Here is a 25171-nt window from a genome sequence, read left to right on the forward strand (position 1 = left end):
TAGTATATGACGTCATGACTCAAAGTAGTCCAACCGGTGATCGCTTTTTTACTACCAAGGTCGACTCGGTATCACCCGATGCGTATACCCGACACACGAGCACCAGAATGGCGAAGGTTAGGATCCATAGGACATTCACTCTCGGTCTTATCATGGTCTCCCTGAACATATGCTTCGTGTTGGTACTACAGAAGTGCGTACTGAGTCGAAATGACCATCGGGACATTTCAGAACGTGACGTCAGCATGTTTGAGAGTTTGCCGGCCGTGAATTCTAAGCCAGGCGAAAATAGGTAAGGTGTGTGTGTGTATGTTGATTTACAATGTATGTCTTTGACATACTGTGGTCGTATATATTTTCTGTGGTGAAAGATCATTGCCCTCCTGACTATAAAAACATGCTTAATTGTATGTTTTGATCATGGTAGAAACAGCACAGGAATAGCCAATGTTTGTAGGGAATGTTCATTTCTCACCACAGAAATGGAAACAGTATACAATTGGTTTTTAGGTATTACACATTGTATAATTTTGCGCTAACCTTTTCTATATACGAGTATCATACATCACAGTGTTTTTTTCATGTACGTATTAGCGGACCTTTGATGACTAGTTGAACAAAGTGCATAGAAATCAACAAACAAAGCAACCCTTTATATCTATAGAACTCATCGCTGCACTGACAAATTGACTATGTATGCTTAGGTGACCTTTTCCAACCGGGGCCCGGCCGGGCCGTTTTAGGAAACGAAAAATCAACTGTATACATTTGTACCTAGAAATAGTGTTGCAGACTCAATTTGCAAATCATGCGCACCTCATATGGAATGGATACACTGAAGTCGTAATTAATACGCTAGGTGTGCGTCACAGTGCGTAGCGTATAATTCAATTTATTCCAAAAAAAATTCCAAATGTTAGGCCTTTTGACAAAATTTCTTACGGACAACATACGGACTATACGGACTAAAATCATATGACCCCTCTCCAAACCAACCTCAGGGTGTAAGAAGAATAAATAAATCTTCAATGTTAAGCAGTGAAATACGGAACGAAAACGCCACATTTTGTAACCCCTTCACCCCATTATGTCTATATATTCGTAGTCAGTTTATCTGAAAGAAAAGGAATAGACCAGCACAGATTCAAGCGACAGGACTTTCATAAAGTTCTCTTATTTCATTTTATCCTTATGGATTCTGTACTCCCCCTTCAAAAACTGTGACAATAGGCCCCAGTCCCTAGCCATATATAGACAGGCCCGTGTAGCAACGAGGCATAGGGATTGAGTATGAAAAGACTCACATGAACAGTTGAAAAGAACTTGCCTGACTGCACATTTATTGCTGACGCGACAATCTTGGTGTACGCAATCTTGCATCTCCAAGCAGATTTAGAAATTCAAAATTGTAACATTTCTGACAGGCTCCCGATTCAACGCGTACGGAACAGCGGGAAAAAAACTTACAAGTTTGACTGTCTAGACTGGATGTTATGTAATCATGCGTATACGTAACAGAAAGCAGAGGCTGCTATTGTTACATAAATGGAACAGCCGTGGTGTCTGTTATGTGTGTGTTATGTAACTTGTGTCCATATCCACCCCAAAAAGTTAGAATCCTCCGAAGATCTTTCGACATATTATATAGGGTACACAGCTTTGTTTGAGTCCAGTTTGGCTGTAATCAAATCAAATTGATGATCCTGATAACCCTTGTCCTTCTGAGGACTTTTTTGCCAATTTAACCCAACCCCCCCCCCCTAACCTGGCTGATTGATCAGATCAGTAATACTTGACCTATTCTGTACTATTGCTGTAGATTTTCTTCTCCAATCGATGCGTTTTGCTGCGGTATATATGCCAGATTTAAGTGAGAAATGCCCCCAAACCCGTAAAGATATAGGACCCTCATACAGACATTATATATGTACATCTCGTATTTAGAGATGTTTATCTGCAAAATCATGCCCGAAAGCTAATTGCACAAGGACTAAGAGAAGTAAACAGTGTGGTACATAAAACTAGTGTCTAATCAACTATATGATACAATGGATACTATTGTCGGGTTTGACTTCTTCTTTGAAGGCAGTGATAAATGAACTGTCACACGTTCTGTATGATGTTGGGATTTTGTGCTTTTAGTAGAAATATAGTCTTTTGGTGATCTTTTAGGTGGCAAAAGCTTGGTGAAATTGTGGCAACTGTTTGAAATAATGTATTAACTTTGGGTTTCGTAGTGGGTACACTGACTGATAAAATAATATATACAGGCTCAGCAGGACAGGCATAACCCCCTATAGATACGTTCTCTCAGACAGAAATTTTGTATTTTGGTTTCAGTGGCATGTTGCCAGCTAAGATTACCCAACTAGTCACGCTCGAGCTCGGTCAATGAACTATGAGTCATGTTCCAAAAATAGCAGAAACAAAGTGAAGATTTAAACTTGATTTCCATACAATAACAACATTGCTAACCAACAAGGTTTTGGTAAGTGCTCTCAGTTTCAAACGACTCGAAGCCTATGTCGCGAATCCTGACCGGAATATATGAAAACTTTATGCGAATATCAAAAACATAATTGTAAAATTGCTCCGCCCAGCTATTATGATATGCCTCCCCCACCCAACTATTATGATATGACTCCTCCACCCAGATATTATGATAAAGCTCAATTAAATTGTTTAATGAAACGTAGAAAGGAATGTTATCTGTAGTTTATATCTTATAAATAACAGGTAGGTTGTTGTATTTTCATTCTAATCGTTAAATTTTGCACTTTGTATAAGGACGATAAAGGGAAAAAGCAAGAAGCCAAAAGTACGGAGCCATAAATTTACCGAGAGTACCTTTAACTGGACTGACTTCAACCAGACAGCCGTTGAAAAGCTCAGGTGAGAAGTATTTAAGTTCCTGAAGCTATTCAACATAACAATATTTCGGCTTTATGGTCTTAAATTGATCAATTAAACTGCATATGAGATCTTTCTGTTATATAGCGAGGGACAATCATAAGGGATCACGGATATGTTCATTTATTATTACGGACGAGCATGAAGTGTTGCGACGATCCCTTGCATGCATATATTATCTGAAAGCTTTTCTAAGTATGCCCAGGTCAAAAGATACACGCTCACAAAAAAAAGAAGTTCTGCTGCAGTACCAAGGTCACACACCAGGGGGCCCAGAGTTGACCTTCGTCGTCCCAACACCTATTTACACACGAAATATCATTACAATCCATCCAGAGGTTCAAACGTAATGAGGACTTCAAATATCCGGAAACACAAACACACACACACACACACACACACACAGTGACACACAGACACATATATATACACACACAGACACACTCAAAACCTAAAGTGCCTTTTCTCATTCACTAGGCACATAATTTTGAACCGGACCTGGGCGAAGACGCATCTGTACTGCTCTCAATTCAACATCCCGGTTCACTCTAACCTCACCTTCTTTGAGAGTAATAAAGTCATCAAGGTCATGAGAGGGACATATCAACACTTTCCTAGGGTACGTCTAGTTTACTACAACTTGACCAGTATGATAACATTACATGTATGGCGTACCGTATGTATAAATTCTGTATTTATTTCAAGAAATGATAAAATAGGAAAAATAAAAAGTCACATATGATAATAACAAGGTACAAGGTACAAAGCATGGCATCTACTGATACATAGCCACAGTTCTATAAGGCTTATCTACTTAATACAATGATGCATAGTAAGGGATGAAAATTATCTTTTACAATCATTAGAGGGATTTCTAGCGTCTAGACATTCTTGTATATTTTCTTATGTATACCCCCCCATACAGGGATTGTTTCATGTCATAATGTATCTAAATTCACATGTACAACACCTATGTTCATGTACATCTCCTTTACTGACAAAAATTTGAAAGTTTCTAAGTTCATTCATACATTTCTCCACTAAATTTCTCAGAACCTATAAGTGTCTTTTATGTAAATTTATTGCATACTCACCCTCACAGAAAGTCGAGTTTCCGAAAGTGCCATACCGCACATGCGCAGTGATAGGGAACAGCGGAGTCCTACTAAACAGCAAGTGTGGGAGGGAAATTGATTCCTTTGATTATATATTCAGGTATGAAAAAGCTTTACTTGTTTGTTTGTTTATTTGTTTATTTGTTTGTTTGTTTGTTTATTGATGGTCGGTAGGTACACTCCCCGACTATATTCATCTGTGTTTTTTTCTCACCCTAAATGATTCAGGTATGAAAAAGTTTTACCTGTTTGTTTTTGTTTGTTTGTTTGTTTGTTTGGTTGGTTGGTTGTATGTTTGTTGTATGTTGGTTTGTTGATGGTCGGTCGGTACATTCCCCAACTATATTTATCTGTGTCTTTTTTTCACCTTAAATTTCTCCAGACTGAATCTTCCTCCTGTCGGACCACTATTCCACCCAGATGTTGGGCACAGAGCTCACTTCGTTACCATCAACCCGTCCATTCTTACGGAAAGGTGTGCCTTTACTATTAATCTGATCGATGATAATGATTGTATAGACGGACAAGCAAAGCATTTACATGTAAAATAATTCTTGATACAAAATATAGCACAAACATGCCCATATCACATATTACACGCTCCATTCTCATCCATTATCACGTGCGATCCTCGGGTCCCTGACATTGGCCATGTACCAGCATGCACTTCCTGCCAGTCTACGGAAGGAGCTTGGACGCAGACCAGCTTAACCTTCGCATCCTACCAGTCTTCAGTGACAACTCAGGTCTAGAACCAACCCAGGGCAAGAGGGAACAAAGCTGAACACACACCAGACAAACAAACAAACAGACCGAAAACATTTTCACATATCTTGTTAATGTAGCAAGAATTTGATAGCCTGTTAGGCGATTAATCATTAGTAAGCCATTGGTATCAATATCGCATGATTTATATATGGTGATTGTATTATTGTGACCCATGAAAATATGTTTCATCCTCCTTGCTACAGATTTAAATACCTGACCGACGAGGATGAACAGAAACTGTTTCTGCGGAGCGTGCTTGCCTACAGGACAAATGCGACCTTCTACACACACCCCTTCCACAATCCACTGTACAGAAAAACCGCATACAGAGCCATGTTCCTGGTGCGGGACAGTGGGAATGGCAGTGTCGTGCGATGGTCTCATCCGGACTTCCTTCGAAGGATTAACGATTTCTGGAAGAAGATTAAAGGGATTAAGGAGAAACGGATTACATCTGGTAAGCTGCGTGACTTCATTTCATTTTGCTGAAAATGGCCCTTTTGCTATAAAAACGTGTTCGAGATTATAAAATACAAACGCAATTCCTGTAGATAAAAAGCAAAGCAAACCACTTACCAAAAAGTTTTCAAACAGTCCTCTGACCCTTCTCAGATTAAAATGACCCCAAGCTTGACCGGAAATGTGAGGTAAGCAATGGGTCAAAGGTGCACAGAAGTCGATATCGGCCCCCGTCTCGGCTTAAGCCCCCTTCACACGAGAGCACGAATGAGCCTGAATGCCGTCGGAATGAAAATTCTTTTCTATTCCTCGCAATTCCTGGCAATTCGTAGTGTGTTCTAACTGCATTCCAGCTATCTGTGCCCGTTCTTATGGTTAGCCCGAAAGTTTTTGACATGTTAAAAACTGTCGAGGTGCATTCGAAGTGGAGAATGGCATTCATAGTGGATTCTAAGTGGATTCTAACTATTCTAACTGCAGTCTGACCGCATTCTGTGGCATTCCAACATTGATATTATTCGAAACATTCTTATCTCATTCGATGGAGAGTCGAAACGACAAGCCATCTCGAATCCTGTCCGAATGTGGCCGAAAGAATATCTGGAATGTAGTCGGAATGTCTAGAATACACTACGAATGCACAGGAATAGTAAAGAGTTTTCATTCTTAAGGCCCATTTGGAATTCCCACCCGAATGGCCCCGAATGTGGCACGAATTTTGCAAATAATTCATTCCGCCTGGTTCTGCTTGATTCTTGCTGATTCGGTTTCAGTGTGAAGGCCCTATAAGGGATGGTTGACGTGTACAGTACTCCAATGTATATCAAGTTACTAGTTTGGTTGGTCGGTGGGTCGGTTAGTTTCAAAATTGTTTTTTTAACAGATGATAAGGTATGCTGTGCTGTTAATCGCTAATATTGTCTATTGAACGTAGTTTCCATCCTTAAGCACATGATACATTTTGCCCTCCCCCTTCCACATACCTTTAGGCCTGATGGTGACCACCTTTGCCCTGTCTATGTGTGAGGAGACACATCTATACGGCTTCTGGCCCTACAGTATGGACCTGAGGAAGAAGAAAAGCGTACCGTATCATTACTTCAAACGGAGCATCACAGTACAACACAAGGTCGTCAAAGGGGATGAAATATTTCGGAAAGTCGTCGACAAAAACTTGGTCCATAACATGGCGCATGAGTTCAGCTTACTGGTAAAAATGCACAAGCAAAGACTCCTGAGACTGCACGTGAAGCCATGTAAATGACCAGAATGAATGTCCAATAACTGATTATTTATCACAGATTCTATTTATCTCTCTCCAAAAAAAAGAATCCTGAGAAGAATTAGAAAAAGACTCTACTTATCGCTATCACATGTTCTAATTTATAGTTTTTTTGTGCCTTTATTTGTATAGTTATTACGCTTTTCATGAGAAATACTATTTGAGCTAAAAGAATGAGATAAATAGCTAACTCTGAATAACATTAAGATCACTCTCACGCTTTTCGATGTATCGTGTTGGGACCAATTTCGCTTTCTACAGGCCTTCGCTCATACAGACATGCGAAGCATTGCAATACGTACTGATTTCAGAGTCCAATTCACTAGTTTCATTAAAAGTAGCAACTTTAAAGTGTTGAGTACGAAACGTAATGCACATGTATCTAATAAGACCAAAGAGGTTATACGATCAAGCATTTGTGTGAGACTGGGAATCTAACAGCCGAATACAGTATTAGTTGAATACAATGTCTTACTAAACGTGTTATTTCCTTACTGTAAAGAACCTAATTAATTGACAGCAAGCAACTTAAGTTGACATACACACACACACACACACACACACACACACACACACACACAAACACACAAACAGATACATAGACACAGACTCACACACACACTCACACACAAACAAACAAACACACACACACACACAGAAACACACACGCACACACCACACACACACACACACACACACACACACACACACCTAAATAATTTAAAATAAGACAATGCCTCCATTTTTCATGAAAGGCCTACAAAGACTCTGATACATATCCAGGTTTGTTGACATTGCAATGCACTTCCACAGTAAGTTAACGTAACGTTGCACGTTTTATATTGAGGGGTGTCCATCCTTCATGCCCCGCTTTGTATAATGACCCGCCCCCATTGATAATGAAGAGCGAGCAGCCACTGTGAGCGCGAGATGTGAGAATACAGAATGGAAGTCATGTAAGGAACATCCTCTTCACAACTGTGGTGGTCTACAACACGGTAGGACGACTCAAAACTGAACTTGCGTATGTAGCTTTTCTTTGAACTACATATTTTCCTTCTACTTTCATAAACTAACACGTTAATGTACTTGTACATCTAGCTGGATAATGCATCGATTCGAAAGTCTGTCATGAATGATTTCATGTACTGGTTGATCTGCATTAGAGACATACGGAAAGAATGGTTAATATGATCACGTCAGTTCATATGTATATATTGCATTTTCTGAAGGTGGCATTCGTCTATGTTATGTCTATTCGGAGTGGCTCTAGTTATAGTGTTAACGTATTCAGAGAAAAATTACAGGTTATACACATGCACGAACTCAGATTAGCAAGGATGGGGACAGCGCAATGTAGTTCAAAACGAAAATAGACTATTCTTCCGTTATGGCATTTTGAATTTGAAATGTTATAGTTACGCAGTACAAAATGTGTAGGAAAGCCAAGATATAACCAACAGCTGTAACACAACGGTTTTGTCCGTTAGACTTTCTTGTTTTGTTAGGACAAATAGGTTTTCAGGCTACTGTGGTACTGTATGGGCGCGCTCGCCGTTTCAAAAAAAGAAACTGCATAAGAAAGGACTGGGCACTGCGCGCGGCCGGGTCAGCTGCCGGGGTCTGAATAGTTGCCATGGTAACGACGGCCGTGTAAGAGCCATGCGTCACATTAGGTCTGACTTCTCCATCGAGATAAATGATGGCGGAGGGAACAGGCTGGTCAGGGGGCAGTTTTCGTCCAAGTTCCTACAGTCGATACGGAAACTGATTTTCTACAATCCGAGTTTCGAAACAAAAGTAACAATGGGTATGTGTGCCTTTTCTTACGCTCCTAACAGGGCTTAGGCTCTGGCTTGTTAGGGGCGTCTTTTTTGGCGTTTTTGTCGGGCTTCTATTTTTTCGTGTTTTTTTTTTTTTCTTTTTATGTCCGCTCGCTTTCTATTTCAGTAGATTCGTTTGTTTGCAGGCCTAAAGGGAAAAAATTGACAGTCCGATAAAACGCCTAAAATACGCCCAAAACAAGCCAAAGTCTAACCTCTGCTTGGGGAGTAGCACTCGCTATCCTAGGGGAGGGGGTGGGGGTGGGGGGATTGAGGGGCGAAAGCCTAACAAGACAGTGTCTATGTCCGTGTGATTTTTTTTCTGTCATCAGAAAAAGTCTATAAGCTAACTATAGGCCCCTCCAACTCTCAAGCCCAATCTCAGATACACTGGGACGACAATATACATGTGTGCTATCTATTGTATCGTCTTTCAGTATTTAGGCTAGTTCTGCTTGCAATTTTGAGAGAAGGCAGCCGTCCCCACTTACACTCACACCCCTTCACATAACTGTTCCTGCCTTTGAACTTCAATTGGAGCAACCGGATACTCATACTGCCCTTCCCTCTCTGGACTTTCTAAATGGTACAGTCCTTAGTTCGCTAGTCGTGGCAATATTATCTATACATTCACGTCACGAGATTCATTCAGTAAAAATGCGGGGAAAGCCTCTTTCAAGTTACAGGTCAGTGCTTCAATTCTGAGGATCAGATCTTCACCTTGGCAGCTTATACCAAGGAGCTTTTACCAGATAAAAGCTTCTTTCTTAAACCATGTTCTTATAGAGCACTCTCTGCAGTCTCCACACAACTTATGAAAGGATGTAAATATAGATGAGTAGAGTACTGTATTTATACAGAAAAGATTATAATCACTGCTGCAGTATAGCATTAAGAACGGAAGAAGCTTTTGCTGTATCTTCATACTTTTGAAAGCCAGTAAACTTTACGTTCCATTCGGGATATTTGCTGTGCACTAGGGAAGAATGCTGGATAATGTGCCTGCTATCTTCTGAAACACGCAGCCAAGGAGGCTGTGTGTCTCATCATTACTATTGGAATATAAGATCATACCAGGGTTGTAGCCAGCACCTGTCCTTCAGTCCTTTGAAGGTATTTTGCAGCTGGGGACTGAAAAAAGTTTTCCCCATTCCATCCCCTGGGACAGACAAAAATTGATATGTAAAGATATAAAAAAAAACTGAAATCCATGTGTTCTTCTTCACCAAAACAAATGCCATTGAACAGCTTAGTCTACAAGCAAAATTTGCACCTCAAAATGCAGGAAATAGTGTTTCAGAGGGTCTTGATTTAAAAATTTTCTGGAACCCAGACCCCCTAGAAATGACGCACAACGTCACGCCATGCCTTCGGTGCTCGATAGGATTCCCATTCAAAATCAAGGGGACTGAAAATGATTTCAGGCTGGCTACAACCCTGGATCATACTGATTTTATCATATGGATGACACCCCCTATGCACTCTAAGACTGATGCGTGCATGTTGAAAAACGTGTAAGGAAAAAGTGGCCTTCAAAATCAAATCTTAGTGGTCAGGGAGGTTGAACAAAAGACTGGACATGCAGAGCTTGGCCCGCCACACAAATAAGTTCTTTATTTTGGTCTTTGACTTGTACATCAATATCAATTTTTGCGACTAACGGCATCTATTTGATCACCTCGCAGCTTTTTTGTACGTTTTACAGTATGATTGTAAACATTTTGTGTTTGACACGGACGAAAATTGACGCTCGCTTGGATGTCATCCATATAACAAACACAGTGTGGCCTAACGTTTATTCAACAGTTCTACCTCTTTCCTAATGATGTTCTATCTGCCCAAAAGGTTGCCAAACCCAATGATAATCCGGGAAACCCAGTGGGATGAATCAGCAGCTCAGCAAAAGTTCAAGGCAAAAACTCATTAGACTTTGGGGCTAAGAGACGTGTATATTAATTGATAAATTTATTGCAAGTTATTGCCCGAGGGCTAATTGCAAGTGACAAAAATGACAGCAACTGCTCTAGGCTAAATTCCTTTGTATCGGGTTTGACTTCTTTTTCTGAGACAGTAGAACACTCCTCGAAAATTCGTCGAAGAAAACAAAAATTATTACAACAAATATAGATTTGCCAAGCCAACACACAGCTCCTTGTCACATCGGCCTAGAGTGTTACAAACATTCTGCTAGTTTCTACCTTGACCTCTAGTGACTACACTGACTAATAAGGGGAATAAAATCGCCACGAGAGTTTGGTCACCTTTAGGGCATCATTTACTCTTTCCACGGGCTAGCTATCATGGACAACTCTTCACCCCATTTTTGTCAAATGCTACTGTCTATAGCCCCGTAACGAAAACCCCATGAAAGCAAACATTAATATTCTTCCGCGTTAGACAAATATATCTATATTCTGAACAGACACTATTGCTAACAAACTGTGTACCCTAGGGTATCTGTAAAAACACGTCTCTCTCATACTGGTTATCACTCATTCCGAGCCAAACACCACAGGGAGACGTATAAGGCACGGTTGGCATGTATAATGCCTCAATAGTTCAACAGTATAGTGCGGCTATAATCATAGGTGATGTTTATTCAAGTTCACCTGGGTGACTGTGAACTTGACTATTTGTTCCTACCAGGAATTTGACCATGAACTAGAACTAGAACTTATCGGTGACCTTACATGTAGCAATAAAGATAGTGGAGCAATTAGGTATAATTAACATTTCAATGTGTAAAGTGTATGTAGTTTTATACTAAAAATTAGTTGCTGTTATTCTCCAAGCAGAGGTTAGGACATGACTTGTTTCGGGCTTTCTGCTTTGTCGTATTCTTTCGGACAAAACTAAAACCGGACAGAATAGAAAGCCAGATAAAACATACAGAAAGGCGTCGAAAATAAACCGAAGCCTAGCCTCTGCTTGGAGAGTAACTTTTCCCAGACTGGTGAATTTTATGCGTCGTATAGTCGAGTTGTAAACGCATTAACGTTTGTCCTAAGAGGGTAATCTGAACTTGGGAGATATGCATATTCAAATCTGCAGCTGCTTGCTCTCCATGCAAGTAAAATTCCTGTTATCAACTCCCAGCTACGTTTTACGTAAAGACGTAAATCAACATTCATACCGCCCACAACTCTTAGAGCTGAAAGGAATTATGAAGCTCCAAAAATTCAGTCTCGAGCAAACCGTACTGTACTATACGATTCTTTAGTGTAGTTTATGAATCAACCCCCAGGTGTAAGAAAAAAAAACATATTACAGTATTACAAAAAAAGTGAAAACACAGAACAGGTGTTTTCCATCTAATCGATATAACGTTAATACGTTAAAGGTCGTTCTTTAGATAGGGCACATGTATAATTTATAGGCTACAAGCGTAGCTGTCACGAACTTGTAATGTTCTCAAATAAGGTAATAGATATCTGAAACCTAATCAGCGGTTTCTTGCTTTAATCCTTAAGTAAAAATATTGTTATTTTGCCCATGTAGAGCAAAAAAATCTAGATGTTTTAGGTAAGAAACACTACAAATGTGACGTCAGAAATTCCGTGGTAATGAATGCACAAAGTAGCCTCTGATTAACGTCCACTTCCCGAGATAGAACCTTCTCATGAATTATTCTAACACCCACGGCGTAGGAACCCCCAGTGTCGAACATGTTACCGGTACGTAGGCAGAAAATGCCATGCTTATTCGGGAGAATTAAAGATACGTGTCTTGTGTAGAGACAACAGTGCCTTCAGAAACGCCCAGAGAGTGGCGAACTGCTCAAGGAATGAACTGACAGTGCCACAGGGGTTAGGGACAGGCTTAGAAGCTTGGCTCTTTTGCAGGTACGTCTATTTTAGGATTAAGACATACAAGGCATGGGTTAAACGGTGCTGACGTGTTAATGGTATGAGTAATGCGGAAACATATAGGGGTGTGACAGCTTTCATTCAACCGTGTCGATTGGAATGAAGCTTTCGTTCATCCATATACCACAATGTATTCTGATATTTGACAAGATCAGATAGTAGTGAGGTACTAAGGGATGTTATAAGCTGACTGATATTCAGTATATGTCTATATGTATACAAATGGTAATTACACAGTATGTTTATAGATGTTTGGTGCCGCGAGCATTCATGGATATATGTCGATATAACTCACATTTTTATGTATCGTGTTCATGTGTGTGGATTTGGATTTGTAATAGGACGTAAGTGTGACTCTTGTAGCAATATTTTGTATCTGCATTATTGTAATGTTTTCAAATGGAATCTTTCAGAATTTAATTAACTGAATATTCGAGCATTTTAAGATGAAGATATTTGTATTTCTGATGAAAGGAGAAGAATTGCACACACACTCACACACACACACACACTCACACACACGCGCGCGCGCGCGCGCGTACACACACACACACACACACACACACACACACATGTAAACACAAACACACACTCACACATGTACATACGTACATACACACACACACATATACAAACATGTACACACAAACACACATACACGTACAAACATGTACACACAGGCACACAAACACATACATACACATACACACTGAACATGCACACACACACACACAAGCATTAGCATGTGCACACACACACACTCACTCACTCACACACATACATACACACACACACACGACCATGTAACGTTACACACACAAACACACATGTACACACACACACACACACACACACACACACACAAACAAACGTGTACACATACAAACATTTACATAAAACGCGCGCGCATATGTATGTATTTATAAAGATATATACTAATTCTATACATTCCTCATAGGCAAACAGTCTTATATCTTTCTTTGAAGAGCGCTCAGAATGGTCTATGTACGTCTTGCATTCAAAACGAATGCCAATCAATCCTGCAATTAACGGCCTCATCTGCACTGCGAATAATCGAAATTGTCCCTAGTCTTGCCTGTAGTTATCCACTGGAGAAACTCTACCATTACCGGTTTACTATAATGTGTAAATCACCATGTAGCCGAGACAAAATATTGACTTCTTCTCCGACGACAGAGACAAATTTACCACCAGATGAAAGCTGATGCCATATTTCTGGCTACGAACTGACGTAGTTAATGTTTATATAGTTGGTTATGTTCGGAGAATGACAATCACACGCTTCGTTATCGGTACGGCATTTGTAACCAAGGAGAGACGTAGCTTTTCCATGTAGTTAAAGCAAGACATCCTCTACATCAGGCTTAGCAACTGGGCCTTTTTTGGCTTATGTTGTAGCTATCTTGTTTCTGTCAGTCACCCAGCCTTTGCGCTGAAGATGCTATAGACTGTCTGAAAATCGGAATACAGTAGAAACATCAGCACCAAATATGTCCAGCCAAAAAGAGACTACCCTCAACAGACTCAACGATAATTCACAATGGTAGTTGAAGGGTGCATGCCGCATGGTATGGTCTCAAATACGATTATCTTTAAGAAATAGAGAGAACAAACTTCAAGAGCTAGACTTACACCACTTCTTGCTAACATCCAAAGCTATCTGCCACAAACAAAACACACATAAAACCGAAGCAGTACAAACAACAAGTTTTGCTGTAGTACCGTGATCGGCCGCCAGGAGGCCTATTATCAACCTTAACATTTGTCTTCTTTCCACATACCAAATATCATCACAATTCATTCATAGGTTTTAAGTTATGCCGAATATCCGGAACTACAAAAACGTACAAAGATGGACAGACAGACAGATATATAGACACACACGTACAAAAAAATACCTCCATTTTTCAAGACGGTAACAACACAACAACGACTCCTTGCTTACTACTAGCAAGGAGCCTTTATATCTGATATAAAAGCTCCTTGCTTCTAGGTATATCCACATACATAATGTCACACATCACGAATCGATATCGGCCATCTCTATCGGCATTTGATTATTCCCTGAGCACGAATAAAATTGTCCAAACCTGTTCCGCTATCGACCCACGCCATCCAGATGATGCACAGTGCATGGTAACATCTGTCAGACTAACCTGCCGTGACTAACGTTAGATAGAGACAAGATAGGAACATACTTGTGATCCGTCCATTATGCAGGATGCGGGTATACATGTATATATACACGTAACTCGTGTACGTATGGTGTATGTATGTACATAAATCATTTAGTCAGTTTGACGTTTTGTTATTAAAATCGCCAACATTTTTGCAGATTTGAAGTTTTATCATTAAAATTACCAACATTTTGCAGATTTAAAGTTTTATCATTAAAATCGCTAACATTTTTGCAGATCCTTTTCTTGCCTTGTTGCAACTTATACCATGTACTTGCAATTAGCCTCCGAACTTGCAAATAAACATAATATTGATTTATACTGATATTTTCTCTTTTTAAGCTAGTCATAGCTCAAGCAAAAAAAAAACGTGACTGAGTTTTATGCACAATATTTGTCTACCTTTTTATCATACTTCTCCTCGTTTCACATATGTACGCAGGGTTGGGCACAAGTGAGCCGATTCTATCTGAGCATCTTCTCTGCCAAGACGGGAGGATCTGAAAATACCTTACAGACTCCTGGCGCCATGAGAAGAAACAACTACACCTTCATCTTCAACTTGATTTCCTTCCTTCTGGCAGGTAAATAGAAGTATCTTAGAAGTATTTTCTCAGAATCTTTCTAAAAATATGCGTTGGAAAAATTTCGCAGACATTAGCTTTTAGCAGTGAATGTGTTCGGTTGCATTTAGAAGCAGTGTATATGGTATCTAACTGCACTTGGGGCACCGGTGCCGCACGGCGGGGTTCGTTCACTGCGGCACTGTTGTGTTATTTTCGCCGACTTTTTATGATTTAGATATTGCATAATACGTAAAAGTATGACTTAGAGGACAACAAAATATACAAAACGTAAGAAAATTCGTTCGTTATCTCTGAAATTCCTTGAGTCTTCTACGAAGCCCAGAGTGCCACACCGGTACCCTAAGTGCAGTGAGATACCACCGTTAGTTTACTATATTAGAACCGTTGCTAGTAGTACAGCTATATATACTAGCTCGTTTCAATTGCGAGTCTGAGGCGATAGTCAGGCTGTAAGGTATTTTGAAAGTGTGAATCACTGCAAGATAACCGTAATGCAGGGCTTTCTTGGGGTCACGCCCTTCCTACACACATGTACTACACAGGAAATTACTGTACACCTCGCCGAACGACCTGTAGAGTGTTATGATTAGGCCACAGCAAGTAAATTTTATGGATGACATCCTGTGCAGACAGCAAAAATAGAGAGATAGGGCGAAAAAAAAACAAGATGGGTAAAAAAACAAGATGACAACGTTTTCCAAATAGATGCCATGAACGTAACAAGAAGGGACAAAACATCATATCACAGCCAACAAGGCATTCATTTCTGCATTCAAGACGTGCACTGGTGCAGTAAAAGTGACACTTGGTATCACTTACCAACATGGAAACTACACTCATGGCTTCCATATTGGTGCCACTTTTGCAACTATCCAACTAGTTTCAATTCTACAACTACAGTCATGGCTACCTCGCTAGTGTCATTTAGGATACAACACAACTTATTTTGGAATTGTAGACCATCTCCAAAGAAGAAAGATTTTCTGAAATCAGGCAAAAATTAATGAGCGAACTGATGTCATCCATAAAATTCACTTGCCGTGGCCTTATAAAGTAAAGCGCGATTGCACCAGACTGCAATCATGTTCTGTCCTGAGGCCAGGGTTATCAAACCAAATACTTATAAGGAACGGTTGATAGCAGGCATCGTCCTGGTGTTAGCACGCTTAAGAAGTATATGAGTCTAAATGTACTTCCTTTCATAATTTTAACGGTTAATAGGGAGAAAATTAAGATTATTTTGAATTGCGTATCTTGTACTGCCCTTGTGTATAGCATTACACAACGTTGGACAAGCGCTGAAAAGTAATCCTGTTTCGCAAACAAGAATTCGATCGAAAAACCAATAGTGACTGCCAAACCCATGTCTGAAAACTGTAGCCCGAGGTAGGGAGATAATAGGAGCATACAGACGCTGCCTGCGCACGTGTAACGCTAGATTACTGTGAAATCTTCAAATCTTTCGAGAGAATTATGCCCCGGGGTGTAAATCACATAACACTGCACCGATAAGCAAGGAGAAGACGTAGTTATCTTCACTAACGTTATATCATATATAGCCTACGCGAGAACTACGCTCAGTATCGTCGATATCCTAAAAGTGTATGACGTATAACTTTGACTTCGTAAAGGTCACATTGGTTTGATTTTTTCGTGTATTCTACAACATACGATCTTCTTTCGTCATAGGACGTTGACGTCTCGACTCAATAATCAAATAACAGGCAGTGAACATGCGTTGAAGATAGCATCTTTCAACTGCAGGGAGCTTTTTTAAACGCATTTCTGATGTCTGTAGCTTTTAGGGTACGGTCCAAGTTTCTTATAACCAAGCTAAGGCCATAGCAATTAAATTTTATGGATGACATCCTATGCAGAATGCAAAAAAATGAGATAGCGAGAAAAAACAAGATGGGTAAATAAAAACAAGATGGCTAAATTTTCAAGTTAGACACCATAAACGTCGTAAGAATATTTGAAGTGACAAAACGTGGCATCACAACTAACAAGGCATTCATTCCTGTATTTAAGAAATGATCTAGCGCAGTAAAAGCGATACAGTACTAGTGTGGTACACTGGTATCACTTGTCAAGTAGGCTACAACACAACATGTTTGCCTATTTTGGTCTATCTAACCATTCCCGAAGAGGGAAAATGTCTTCTTTTTTTCTAAAATCAGGCGAAAATTATTGAGCGCGTTGATGTCATCCATAAAATTTACTTGCTGTGGCCTAACAGCCTGAATTGATATAGATGCACAGTCTGATACGGCATAACTGTGAATAGAGAGGACTACTCTGACAAACTCTACTACATAATCGTGAGGCATGACAGTGGAAAATATAGAACCAATCAATACCAATGAATTTCATAATATTAAAAAATATATATCATCTTCATAGTCCTTTTCGTCCTGACCGACGCTTTGAAAATATATTGCTCCATTATTAGTATTTAACATTCAAGACATTATTACACAAATCCAGAACCGATGTGAATTATTACTCTCTCACGTAGTAACTATTTGGCTACGTGATTGATATGATATGATTATCTGATATGCATGTACTCAATAACAGTTACAGATAAATGGCACATGAAAGAACTATTCGAGCGCTTTATGTTATATCACACACCTACACATTGACGTAAAAGAAACCAGAGGCCTTTTATTGAACTAGTGGATCGGTACAATCGACATAGTTTTCGTTACACGCAATTGCTTGGTGGCGTCTGTTGGAATCACTGGTCTTCCCCCATGGGTTAGGTAGAGCTTTGTGGATAGCTGTTCAGCAGAAGCACATACTATGCGTGCATAAAAGAGATAAAATATAGACATTGTGTCTACGGTAATGACCCAGGGCTACTGATATGGAGACAATGAAGTAAAAATGGTGAAATTAAGAAGATAGAGGGTGGTATATCAATCATTTCCCAATGCAGAATGTGTCATGTCAAATCTGGGAGCTTCTCCAGAATTTTAAGGATTCTTGAGAACTCTAGCTGAGGTTCCCAGAATTCTGGTTGGGGTTCCCAGAATTCTGGCAGTGTTCCTCATTTTGCAGAATTCTCCATGGCCAGCATTGTGACTACTGTAACAAGAATGTATTTTGTCTTCTTGTCAGCGTCCTTTTCTCTAAAGGAGGTGGGCAGCACGTGTATGTACAGTGAGCGGACCAGTCTGAAGATCCAGGCCCTGGAGAGAGGGGTGTTCCCCGGCAGTGAAGAACATCTGCTCACGGACAATGATACACTGCTCTGCAGGTAAACCTTAATCATAGAGGAAGATACATATAGACAGTATTGTATGACAAACGGAACATTGCTTTAATAGATGGAACAAATCAAGGAAGTGACAGTATTCTATAGGGTATTCACAACTGAGATTTGGTACAATTCGGGTAATGATGAATTAACTCAGGTAACACCTTCTATGAAGCAAACATTGGTGTTAAACACAAGGGGATAGACATTTAAGAGTTAGGGAATTAATTGGATGCAATCAATAGGAAATAAATCCATCAGTATTTGATAATGGACCTCGGCGGTACCCCATCAGAGCCTAATCTGAAGCACCGGTCTTGACCGCAAAGTGAAGATTTTACAAAATGACTAAGTGCAGACTTTTAAATTTGGTCTTGTCGGGAGTATAAAAAAACAGGGAAAGCTCGTAAAGGTATTGGTATTTCAAGCTCACGTACGAAGTTACACGTAGAACCTATCAAGTTTAAATGTATTCCGCGACTTCTAATATCAATCTATATCAAAATGTGCCGACGATTTTATTTATCATTCCAGTCAGTACAGGGACTTCGTGTTGTGCTCCAGCTATGTCCTACATCAGGAACCCGGATGTTCGCTAAGAGACCTTCCTACAGTCTTCCCGACATTCTACACGTATCAGGACACTGTGGGGCCAGACTGTTACCTACCGGGCAGAGGTGGGAGCTAAACACTCAGTCATTCATCTACCTATTCACTTATTCACTCACTCATTAATTCACTCACTCTCTCACGCACACACTCATTCCTTTACTCACTCTCTCATTTCTTCACTTATGGCTGATCACTTACTCGCGTACTCAAGTGATGTCGACAAGTGCCTCAAGTAATTATAAGTGACAAGGATTTAATGAAGGGCTTGGTCACATAGGTCGTGGGATCGTCGTACGATCGCTAACCTCGGGCATTTTGGTGGAGAAAAATGTACACACTTGGTTAACAAAATGCTGTTTCAGATTGATGTCGAAGGTTGGTTTTGTCACGGCCTGCTTGAAATTCCTATTACCCCCTTCACATTATATACGATCTTCGGACGTTCTTCGCGATCGCAGGAAGGTCGGCTGATTTTAAGATCTTAAGATGGTCTTGCGTATTTTTCGCCTCAAAACTGTCCCCCTCACATATACGCGAGGCTCGTGAGATCGACGGTGAATAAATCTATGATAATAAACCTCCCATGACCTCTTGCACGCGGACAAGGTAACACAAAACGTTCCTCAAAAAAGGCAAGAGATCAATAAATGTTGCTTATTTTGTTGTCGTAATCTTTTTAACCAATGAATGGAATGCGCGGGCATAATAGAAATGACGCAAGAAAAGAAAGTGTGTCACAAAGCCAGTCTACATACTGCCACACCGGCCACAATGTTAGAATTACCCTCACATTCCCAGAAATTCAATATTTGTAAACAAACGGGAGTCGGGCGAACGTCGCCCGAACGTTGCCCAACTGACGGGCGTTCGCCATCCGATTTGCGCTCGATGATTCGCCCGACTCCCGTCTTTGCTCGCCTATCGGTCTTCAATCGTTGGATTGACGCAAGACTATTGACCGATACCCTTGCAAGGTACACACGATTTGTACGCACAATCTGCGACTCGGTAACGAGCTGTGCGATTTTGGAGATTTCCTTCGACTAGTCGCATATGTTAAGAACATGTTTCGCTGCACCGCGACCGTCGTAAGACTCCTGAAAACTGCCGGCGATCCGTAAAAATCGCAAGATGATCGTGAGAACACCGGACGTCTTACTCACGAAAATGTCATTCAGAGTTCGTAAACTAGTCTTCCGATCGAATCGCGCCTAATGTGAAGGGGGTATATGGCATCAAAATCGTACGACGATCGCCCGACGCGCCCTAAGTGTTCTCTCGTGTTAGCTTTGAGAAGAAATTTGATTGCTGGTATCCCAGCCATCAAATGAAAGTTATTCATATACGATGAACTCCCCTAATAAAACATTAGTGTGAATCCTCATGGTATCTCCCACACACAATCCCGTTGCAGGAAGTTACGCCGTCCATCGGATGACGTCACTGCAGATAGACGGGTGTAAGAGGTACGTGTGTCTGGGGATGTTACAGAACTGCAGTGACGTCTTCCTGGGGAAGGTAGCTACCATGGACCAGGACAGCCTCTGTACATGGCCGGGCGATCAGTTGGGGTGAGAACAAACAACTTTGTATGTTTATTACCATCAGTGTGTGTGTGTGTGTGTGTGTGTGTGTGTGTGTGTGTGTGTGTGTGTGTGTGTGTGTGTGTGTGTGTGTGTGTGTGTGTGTGTGTGTATGTGTGTGTGTAGCTGTGACTGTGGCTGTGTGTGTATGTGTGTGTGTAGCTGTGACTGTGGCTGTGTGTGTATGTGTGTGTGTAGCTGTGACTGTGGCTGTCTCTATCTCTCTATCTCTCTCTCTGTGTCTGTATGTGTGTGCCTGTGTGTCTGTGTGCATGCAGGTTTGTGGATGAACAGCATAACTCGACAAAGTCCGAATGGATTGTATTCATATTTTGTATGTTGATAGGTCTTGATGAGGCCTTGAAGTGATTAGATTTTTGGCCCGCTAGTGGCATGTTTTCATGTTACTTTTCTCGTATCGTTTTATGAACCATGTATCTTTGGTGTGTATAATGATTTATCTATTCTAACAAAATCACTGTATTTTAACGTTTAGGGTGTACATGGAGTTATATGACTGCGTTGACTACGCCCAAGCTGTGACCAACTACACGGAAAGCCTGCTAGCAGACGAGGTGTTGAAGAGGGTGCACGAGACTGCGTACGGCCACTGCAAGGGCAAATACAAGCGGGAACGAGAGCCGTTCGACCCGCCTGACTCCATCTTCGCCGTCTGCGTCTCGGTGCCCGCCTTCCTGACGTTTGTAGCCGCGGTGGTGCTAGCGTCCTGGGACTACATCCGAGGAAAGCAGTGAATAAGCTTATAATTACGTCATTCCTCTCGCTGCCTGTTTAGACTCGGTTCACGTAGAGTCTCTCTGATTGGCTGTCTGTTGGCTGTGCCAAGTTTCCTCTTTTTTTGAATAGCTAGACCGTTATAGCAGTGACGTACGTGTTTGAGACAAACGCATGCAAGTACGTGTCTTACAGGTAGGCATGAAATGGCTTGGTGTAAGAAACTTAGTAAGCACATGGTACAGTCATTCTCCTACGCAAAGCCTCGTTCATAGCCTATACAATATACCTTGGGGAGACTCTGCTAAACCTGACTGCGATTATAGGTTTTGTGGGCGTGTCCTTTAACCAGCTGTCAGCCAATCATAGCATCGACTTTACTTGAAGACACCAGGCTATTCTCTGATTGGCCGACAGCTGGTAAGAAGCCACGCCCACAAAAGCGGAAACTTGAGTGTGGTTTAGACTTTAGTAGAGCGTCGAGGTATATTGTATAGTCAGTGTGCGTGGCTCTGCATAGGAGAATGTTTATGGTGCATGTTTTACGTGCCTGGCATGGCTTTTCTTGGTCTTCCCTCAGACAGAGTGGGATCGTCCACTGTGTGACGTAATAAGGCACTGTAACTCACTCAGACTGCGCTTGGCACTTACCTTGCACCATAGCACAAGGCCCTATTGAAGTTTGACTCAATGCTCTAACCTAAAACTACAGGTCCACCGGGGAGTCTGGACGTACCGATACGTTCTCTATGGACCGCGTCATGGTGACCATGGACTTGAAACTGCCGGGATCACAATAACACAGTCAGTTTTGATAGCCATGGACTTCCATGACATTTCTATAGATATGGACATATAGAAGAACTTCAAGTCGTGATGGAAGGTTTACCACAACATAAAGGCTCACTTTAGGTGAATCAATGCCGCTGTGAGTCACAGTGTGGCGCTCTTAAACCATGACATTTCTATAGATATGGACATAGAAGAACTTCACGTTGTGATGGAACTTGGAAGGTTACCACAGCTCACTTTAGATGAGTCAATACCGCTGGGTGTCGCATTGTGGCACTCTTAGACCAGGGGGAGCATTCTTGGTTGCTTTACTTGTGTGGTAGAAGGACTTGTAATACGATTGTATCTAGAATCTGTTATCACTATTGTATTATATGGACAGGTATCAATACAAAGCCGGATACATAACAGTATAATCAAGGAAAAGGCCCAAGGATGGCCAATCAGCCTAAAGTAAAGGCCCAAGGATGGCCAATCAGAACCAAGGAGAGGCCTGGCACCTAAAGATGGCCAATCAGTAACAATGAAAGGTCTGGGAATGGCCAATCAGCACCAAGGAAAGGCCCGATGATAGCCAATTAGAAGCTAGGTAAGGCCTTGAAATGGCCAGTCAGCATTACGGATAATTAACTAATGTGAATTTGTACATGTAATAGAAATGGAATGAAGAATAAGCTTAAGGCCGCTGGTCGGTTATCTGTTGAATAAAGCAATTCAAAATCTAATACGTTAATTATAATGCTTGAATTTCAATATCAATGTGAATGATATTTGCTTAACAAAATGTTTAACAGTCATAATGATTAAACAAGCTACTTTCTTGACTTTATGTGTGGTTCCTTTGTCGTTTTAACCCTATGAATCTGTTTAGAAATGTTGATATTACTATAGGTCTGTAAAAGTAACTTCATTTGAACAGTCATGCTGATTTTGTTTGAACCTTTGTTTATTCATGAGAAGCTCAGATCGGAAGCTCAAATGGACTTGCAGGTCTCATAGTTGTACGTATTGTAACACAAGAACATTTCGTTTGCAGTTTATATACACAGCACTGAAACATACATTTTTACATGAAGGCACAGGTTAGATAATCTTACTAGTGGAGCTTTTATATCCAAGTCAGACTCATCAGGTTCATTTTACTGACAAGGTACGAAAAGGGAATCAATCACAGAAATAGTGCCATATATTGAAAGAAATTCACAAAATAAAACGGCAAACATTACACGCAAAGAAATCAAAGCAACACAACAACAATGTACAATTGAATGCACTCTTCTACGCAGTACAGGCTTTTTAAGGTAGCATCTTTATACGAGAGTATATAAAATGGTGCTCTGAAACAGTCTTAATGCTAGTTTACCTTTACTCGTGTAGTAATCTATATCCAATGTTTATCAGGGGATTTCAAATTGCAATATACTCCGCGGATAAAGGTGATGTAGCGTTAACTGTTCTTCGTTGAATACAATCAATCCACTGTTGATGGTTTTTATGTCGGAGGCCTTAAGCTACAGCGTGGGTGTTCTGTACAATATACATGAATTACAAACATACTGTTGTAGTCTTCCTAGCCAGAGTATGGTTTATCCAAGACCTTTCCAACAGACTATAGAGTGACAGACTACCGTATGAGTGACTACCGGGTCGTCTTGTCGCCCTTCATCTTGCTAACAAGGTCCTTCAACACCTGCATGGACTCCTGTGGGGAGGGAGGGGGGTAGAGGTCAGATACAAGTTCACATGTAGCTATAGTGCCATCATTAACATACTAGTATATTGCTAATGTGTTAGACATCTTGAAGCATGTGGCATTTTTGCACTGTCATGCAATAATAAAGATCATGCATTGTTGAAGCAGCACTATGTTTGAAAAAGCAAAACAAGTAAAACGAAAAGAGATGATACTCACCTTCAGCAACTTTGGAAACTCATCTTCGTTTGCAGAAGTTTCGTCCACTGTAATATCCTTTTTTGGGTCTTTGTCTTCTGTTGTAGTCTCTTTTTGTTCGCCTGTGGTAGCTTCCAATTCTTCCGCATCATCCCTTTCTGCTGTCTCCTCCTCTGTATTGGTGTCTTCTTCATCTTCTTTTATCATCTCTTCAGCAACATCCTCGTCGTCTGTGGTAGACTCTTCCGCAACACCCCCATCGTCATCAGTGGTTTCTCCCTTTGTCTCACTTGTAGGCACTTCACTAGCTGCTTCTGTGGCGGACTCCTGATCCGAAAGCTGCTCCTTGGCAGCGGCTTCTAATTCTTCAACGGCCATTTCAGCGGTATCTCCACCATCTGCGGGGAACTCTTCATTTGCATCTGTATCAGCCCCACCTTCTATACCAGTCTCCTGTTCTGTATCCGCCTCCTGTTCTGTATCAGCCTCCTGTTCTGTATCAGCCTCCTGTTCTGTGTCAGCCTCCTGTTCTGTATCAGTCTCTTGTTCTGTGTCAGTTTCCTGTTCTGTATCAGCCTCCTGTTCTGTATCAGCCTCCTGTTCTGTATCAGCCTCTTGTTCTGTATCAGCCTCCTGTTCTGTGTCAGTCTCTTGTTCTGTATCAGCCTCCTGTTCTGTATCAGCCTGTTCTGTATCAGCCTCTTGTTCTGTATCCGCCTCTTGTTCTGTATCCGCCTCTTGTTCTGTGTCAGCCTCCTGTTCTGTATCAGCCTCCTGTTCTGTATCAGCCTCCTGTTCTGTGTCAGCCTCTTGTTCTGTATCAGCCTCTTGTTCTGTGTCAGTTTCCTGTTCTGTATCAGCATCCTGTTCTGTATCAGCCTCTTGTTCTGTGTCAGCCTCCTCTTCTGTATCAGCCTCTTGTTCTGTGTCAGCCTCTTGTTCTGTACCAGCCTCTTGTTCTGTGTCAGTTTCCTGTTCTGTATCAGCATCCTGTTCTGTATCAGCCTCTTGTTCTGTATCAGCCTCCTGTTCTGTATCAGCCTCTTGTTCTGTGTCAGCCTCTTGTTCTGTACCAGCCTCTTGTTCTGTGTCAGCCTCCTGTTCTGTATCAGCCTCCTGTTCTGTATCAGCCTCCTGTTCTGTGTCAGCCTCCTGTTCTGTATCAGCCTCTTGTTCTGTGTCAGTTTCCTGTTCTGTATCAGCATCCTGTTCTGTATCAGCCTCTTGTTCTGTGTCAGCCTCCTCTTCTGTATCAGCCTCTTGTTCTGTGTCAGCCTCCTGTTCT

The 25171-nt window shown here is 41.1% G+C and overlaps 3 protein-coding genes and 1 long non-coding RNA gene across 7 annotated transcripts in view; 2 read left to right on the top strand and 2 right to left on the bottom strand.

Annotated features, from left to right (window-relative positions):
• Positions 1-46: 46 nt before the first annotated feature.
• On the top strand, positions 47-7013 carry LOC118423776 (alpha-N-acetylneuraminide alpha-2,8-sialyltransferase-like). Its single transcript, XM_035831995.1, has 7 exons — positions 47-292; positions 2788-2892; positions 3388-3529; positions 4013-4125; positions 4408-4500; positions 4997-5250; positions 6242-7013. Exons 1-7 carry the CDS (start codon positions 108-110, stop codon positions 6514-6516), a joined length of 1167 nt encoding a protein of 388 aa, XP_035687888.1. The 5' UTR covers positions 47-107; the 3' UTR covers positions 6517-7013.
• LOC118423777 lies at positions 4508-6378 on the bottom strand. Its single transcript, XR_004832110.1, has 3 exons — positions 6236-6378; positions 5007-5206; positions 4508-4773 (listed from the first exon to the last, which is right to left on the bottom strand). It is a non-coding gene; the product is annotated as an uncharacterized LOC118423777 (long non-coding RNA).
• Positions 7014-7426: 413 nt separating the features above from the next.
• LOC118424613 lies at positions 7427-22819 on the top strand. 4 transcript variants are annotated; one of them, XM_035833252.1, is made up of 7 exons: positions 7427-7558; positions 14864-15005; positions 18135-18273; positions 18808-18950; positions 20300-20456; positions 20965-21219; positions 21916-22819. In XM_035833252.1, the coding sequence occupies exons 2-7, from the start codon at positions 14951-14953 to the stop codon at positions 22001-22003; spliced, it is 837 nt and encodes a 278-aa protein (XP_035689145.1). In that variant the 5' UTR covers positions 7427-7558; positions 14864-14950; the 3' UTR covers positions 22004-22819. The 4 variants fall into 4 exon arrangements, with proteins under 4 accessions (XP_035689145.1, XP_035689146.1, XP_035689147.1 ...); XM_035833253.1 differs by having other exon boundaries at positions 7428-7532; XM_035833254.1 differs by lacking the exon at positions 7427-7558 and adding an exon at positions 8203-8344.
• A 102-nt stretch (positions 22820-22921) lies between these two features.
• LOC118424335 (serine-aspartate repeat-containing protein I-like) overlaps positions 22922-25171 on the bottom strand; it is a 7010-nt gene continuing 4760 nt past the window's right edge. The window contains exons 5-6 of the mRNA XM_035832884.1: positions 23908-25164; positions 22922-23697 (exon numbers count right to left, since the gene is read on the bottom strand). Of these exons, the coding sequence (XP_035688777.1) occupies positions 23635-23697; positions 23908-25164 (1320 nt within the window). The 3' untranslated portion in view covers positions 22922-23634. The remainder of the gene's footprint in view (positions 23698-23907; positions 25165-25171) is intronic.

The sequence above is a fragment of the Branchiostoma floridae genome, chromosome 10 (assembly GCF_000003815.2).
Source record: "Branchiostoma floridae strain S238N-H82 chromosome 10, Bfl_VNyyK, whole genome shotgun sequence".
In the NCBI taxonomy this organism is placed as follows: domain Eukaryota; kingdom Metazoa; phylum Chordata; class Leptocardii; order Amphioxiformes; family Branchiostomatidae; genus Branchiostoma; species Branchiostoma floridae.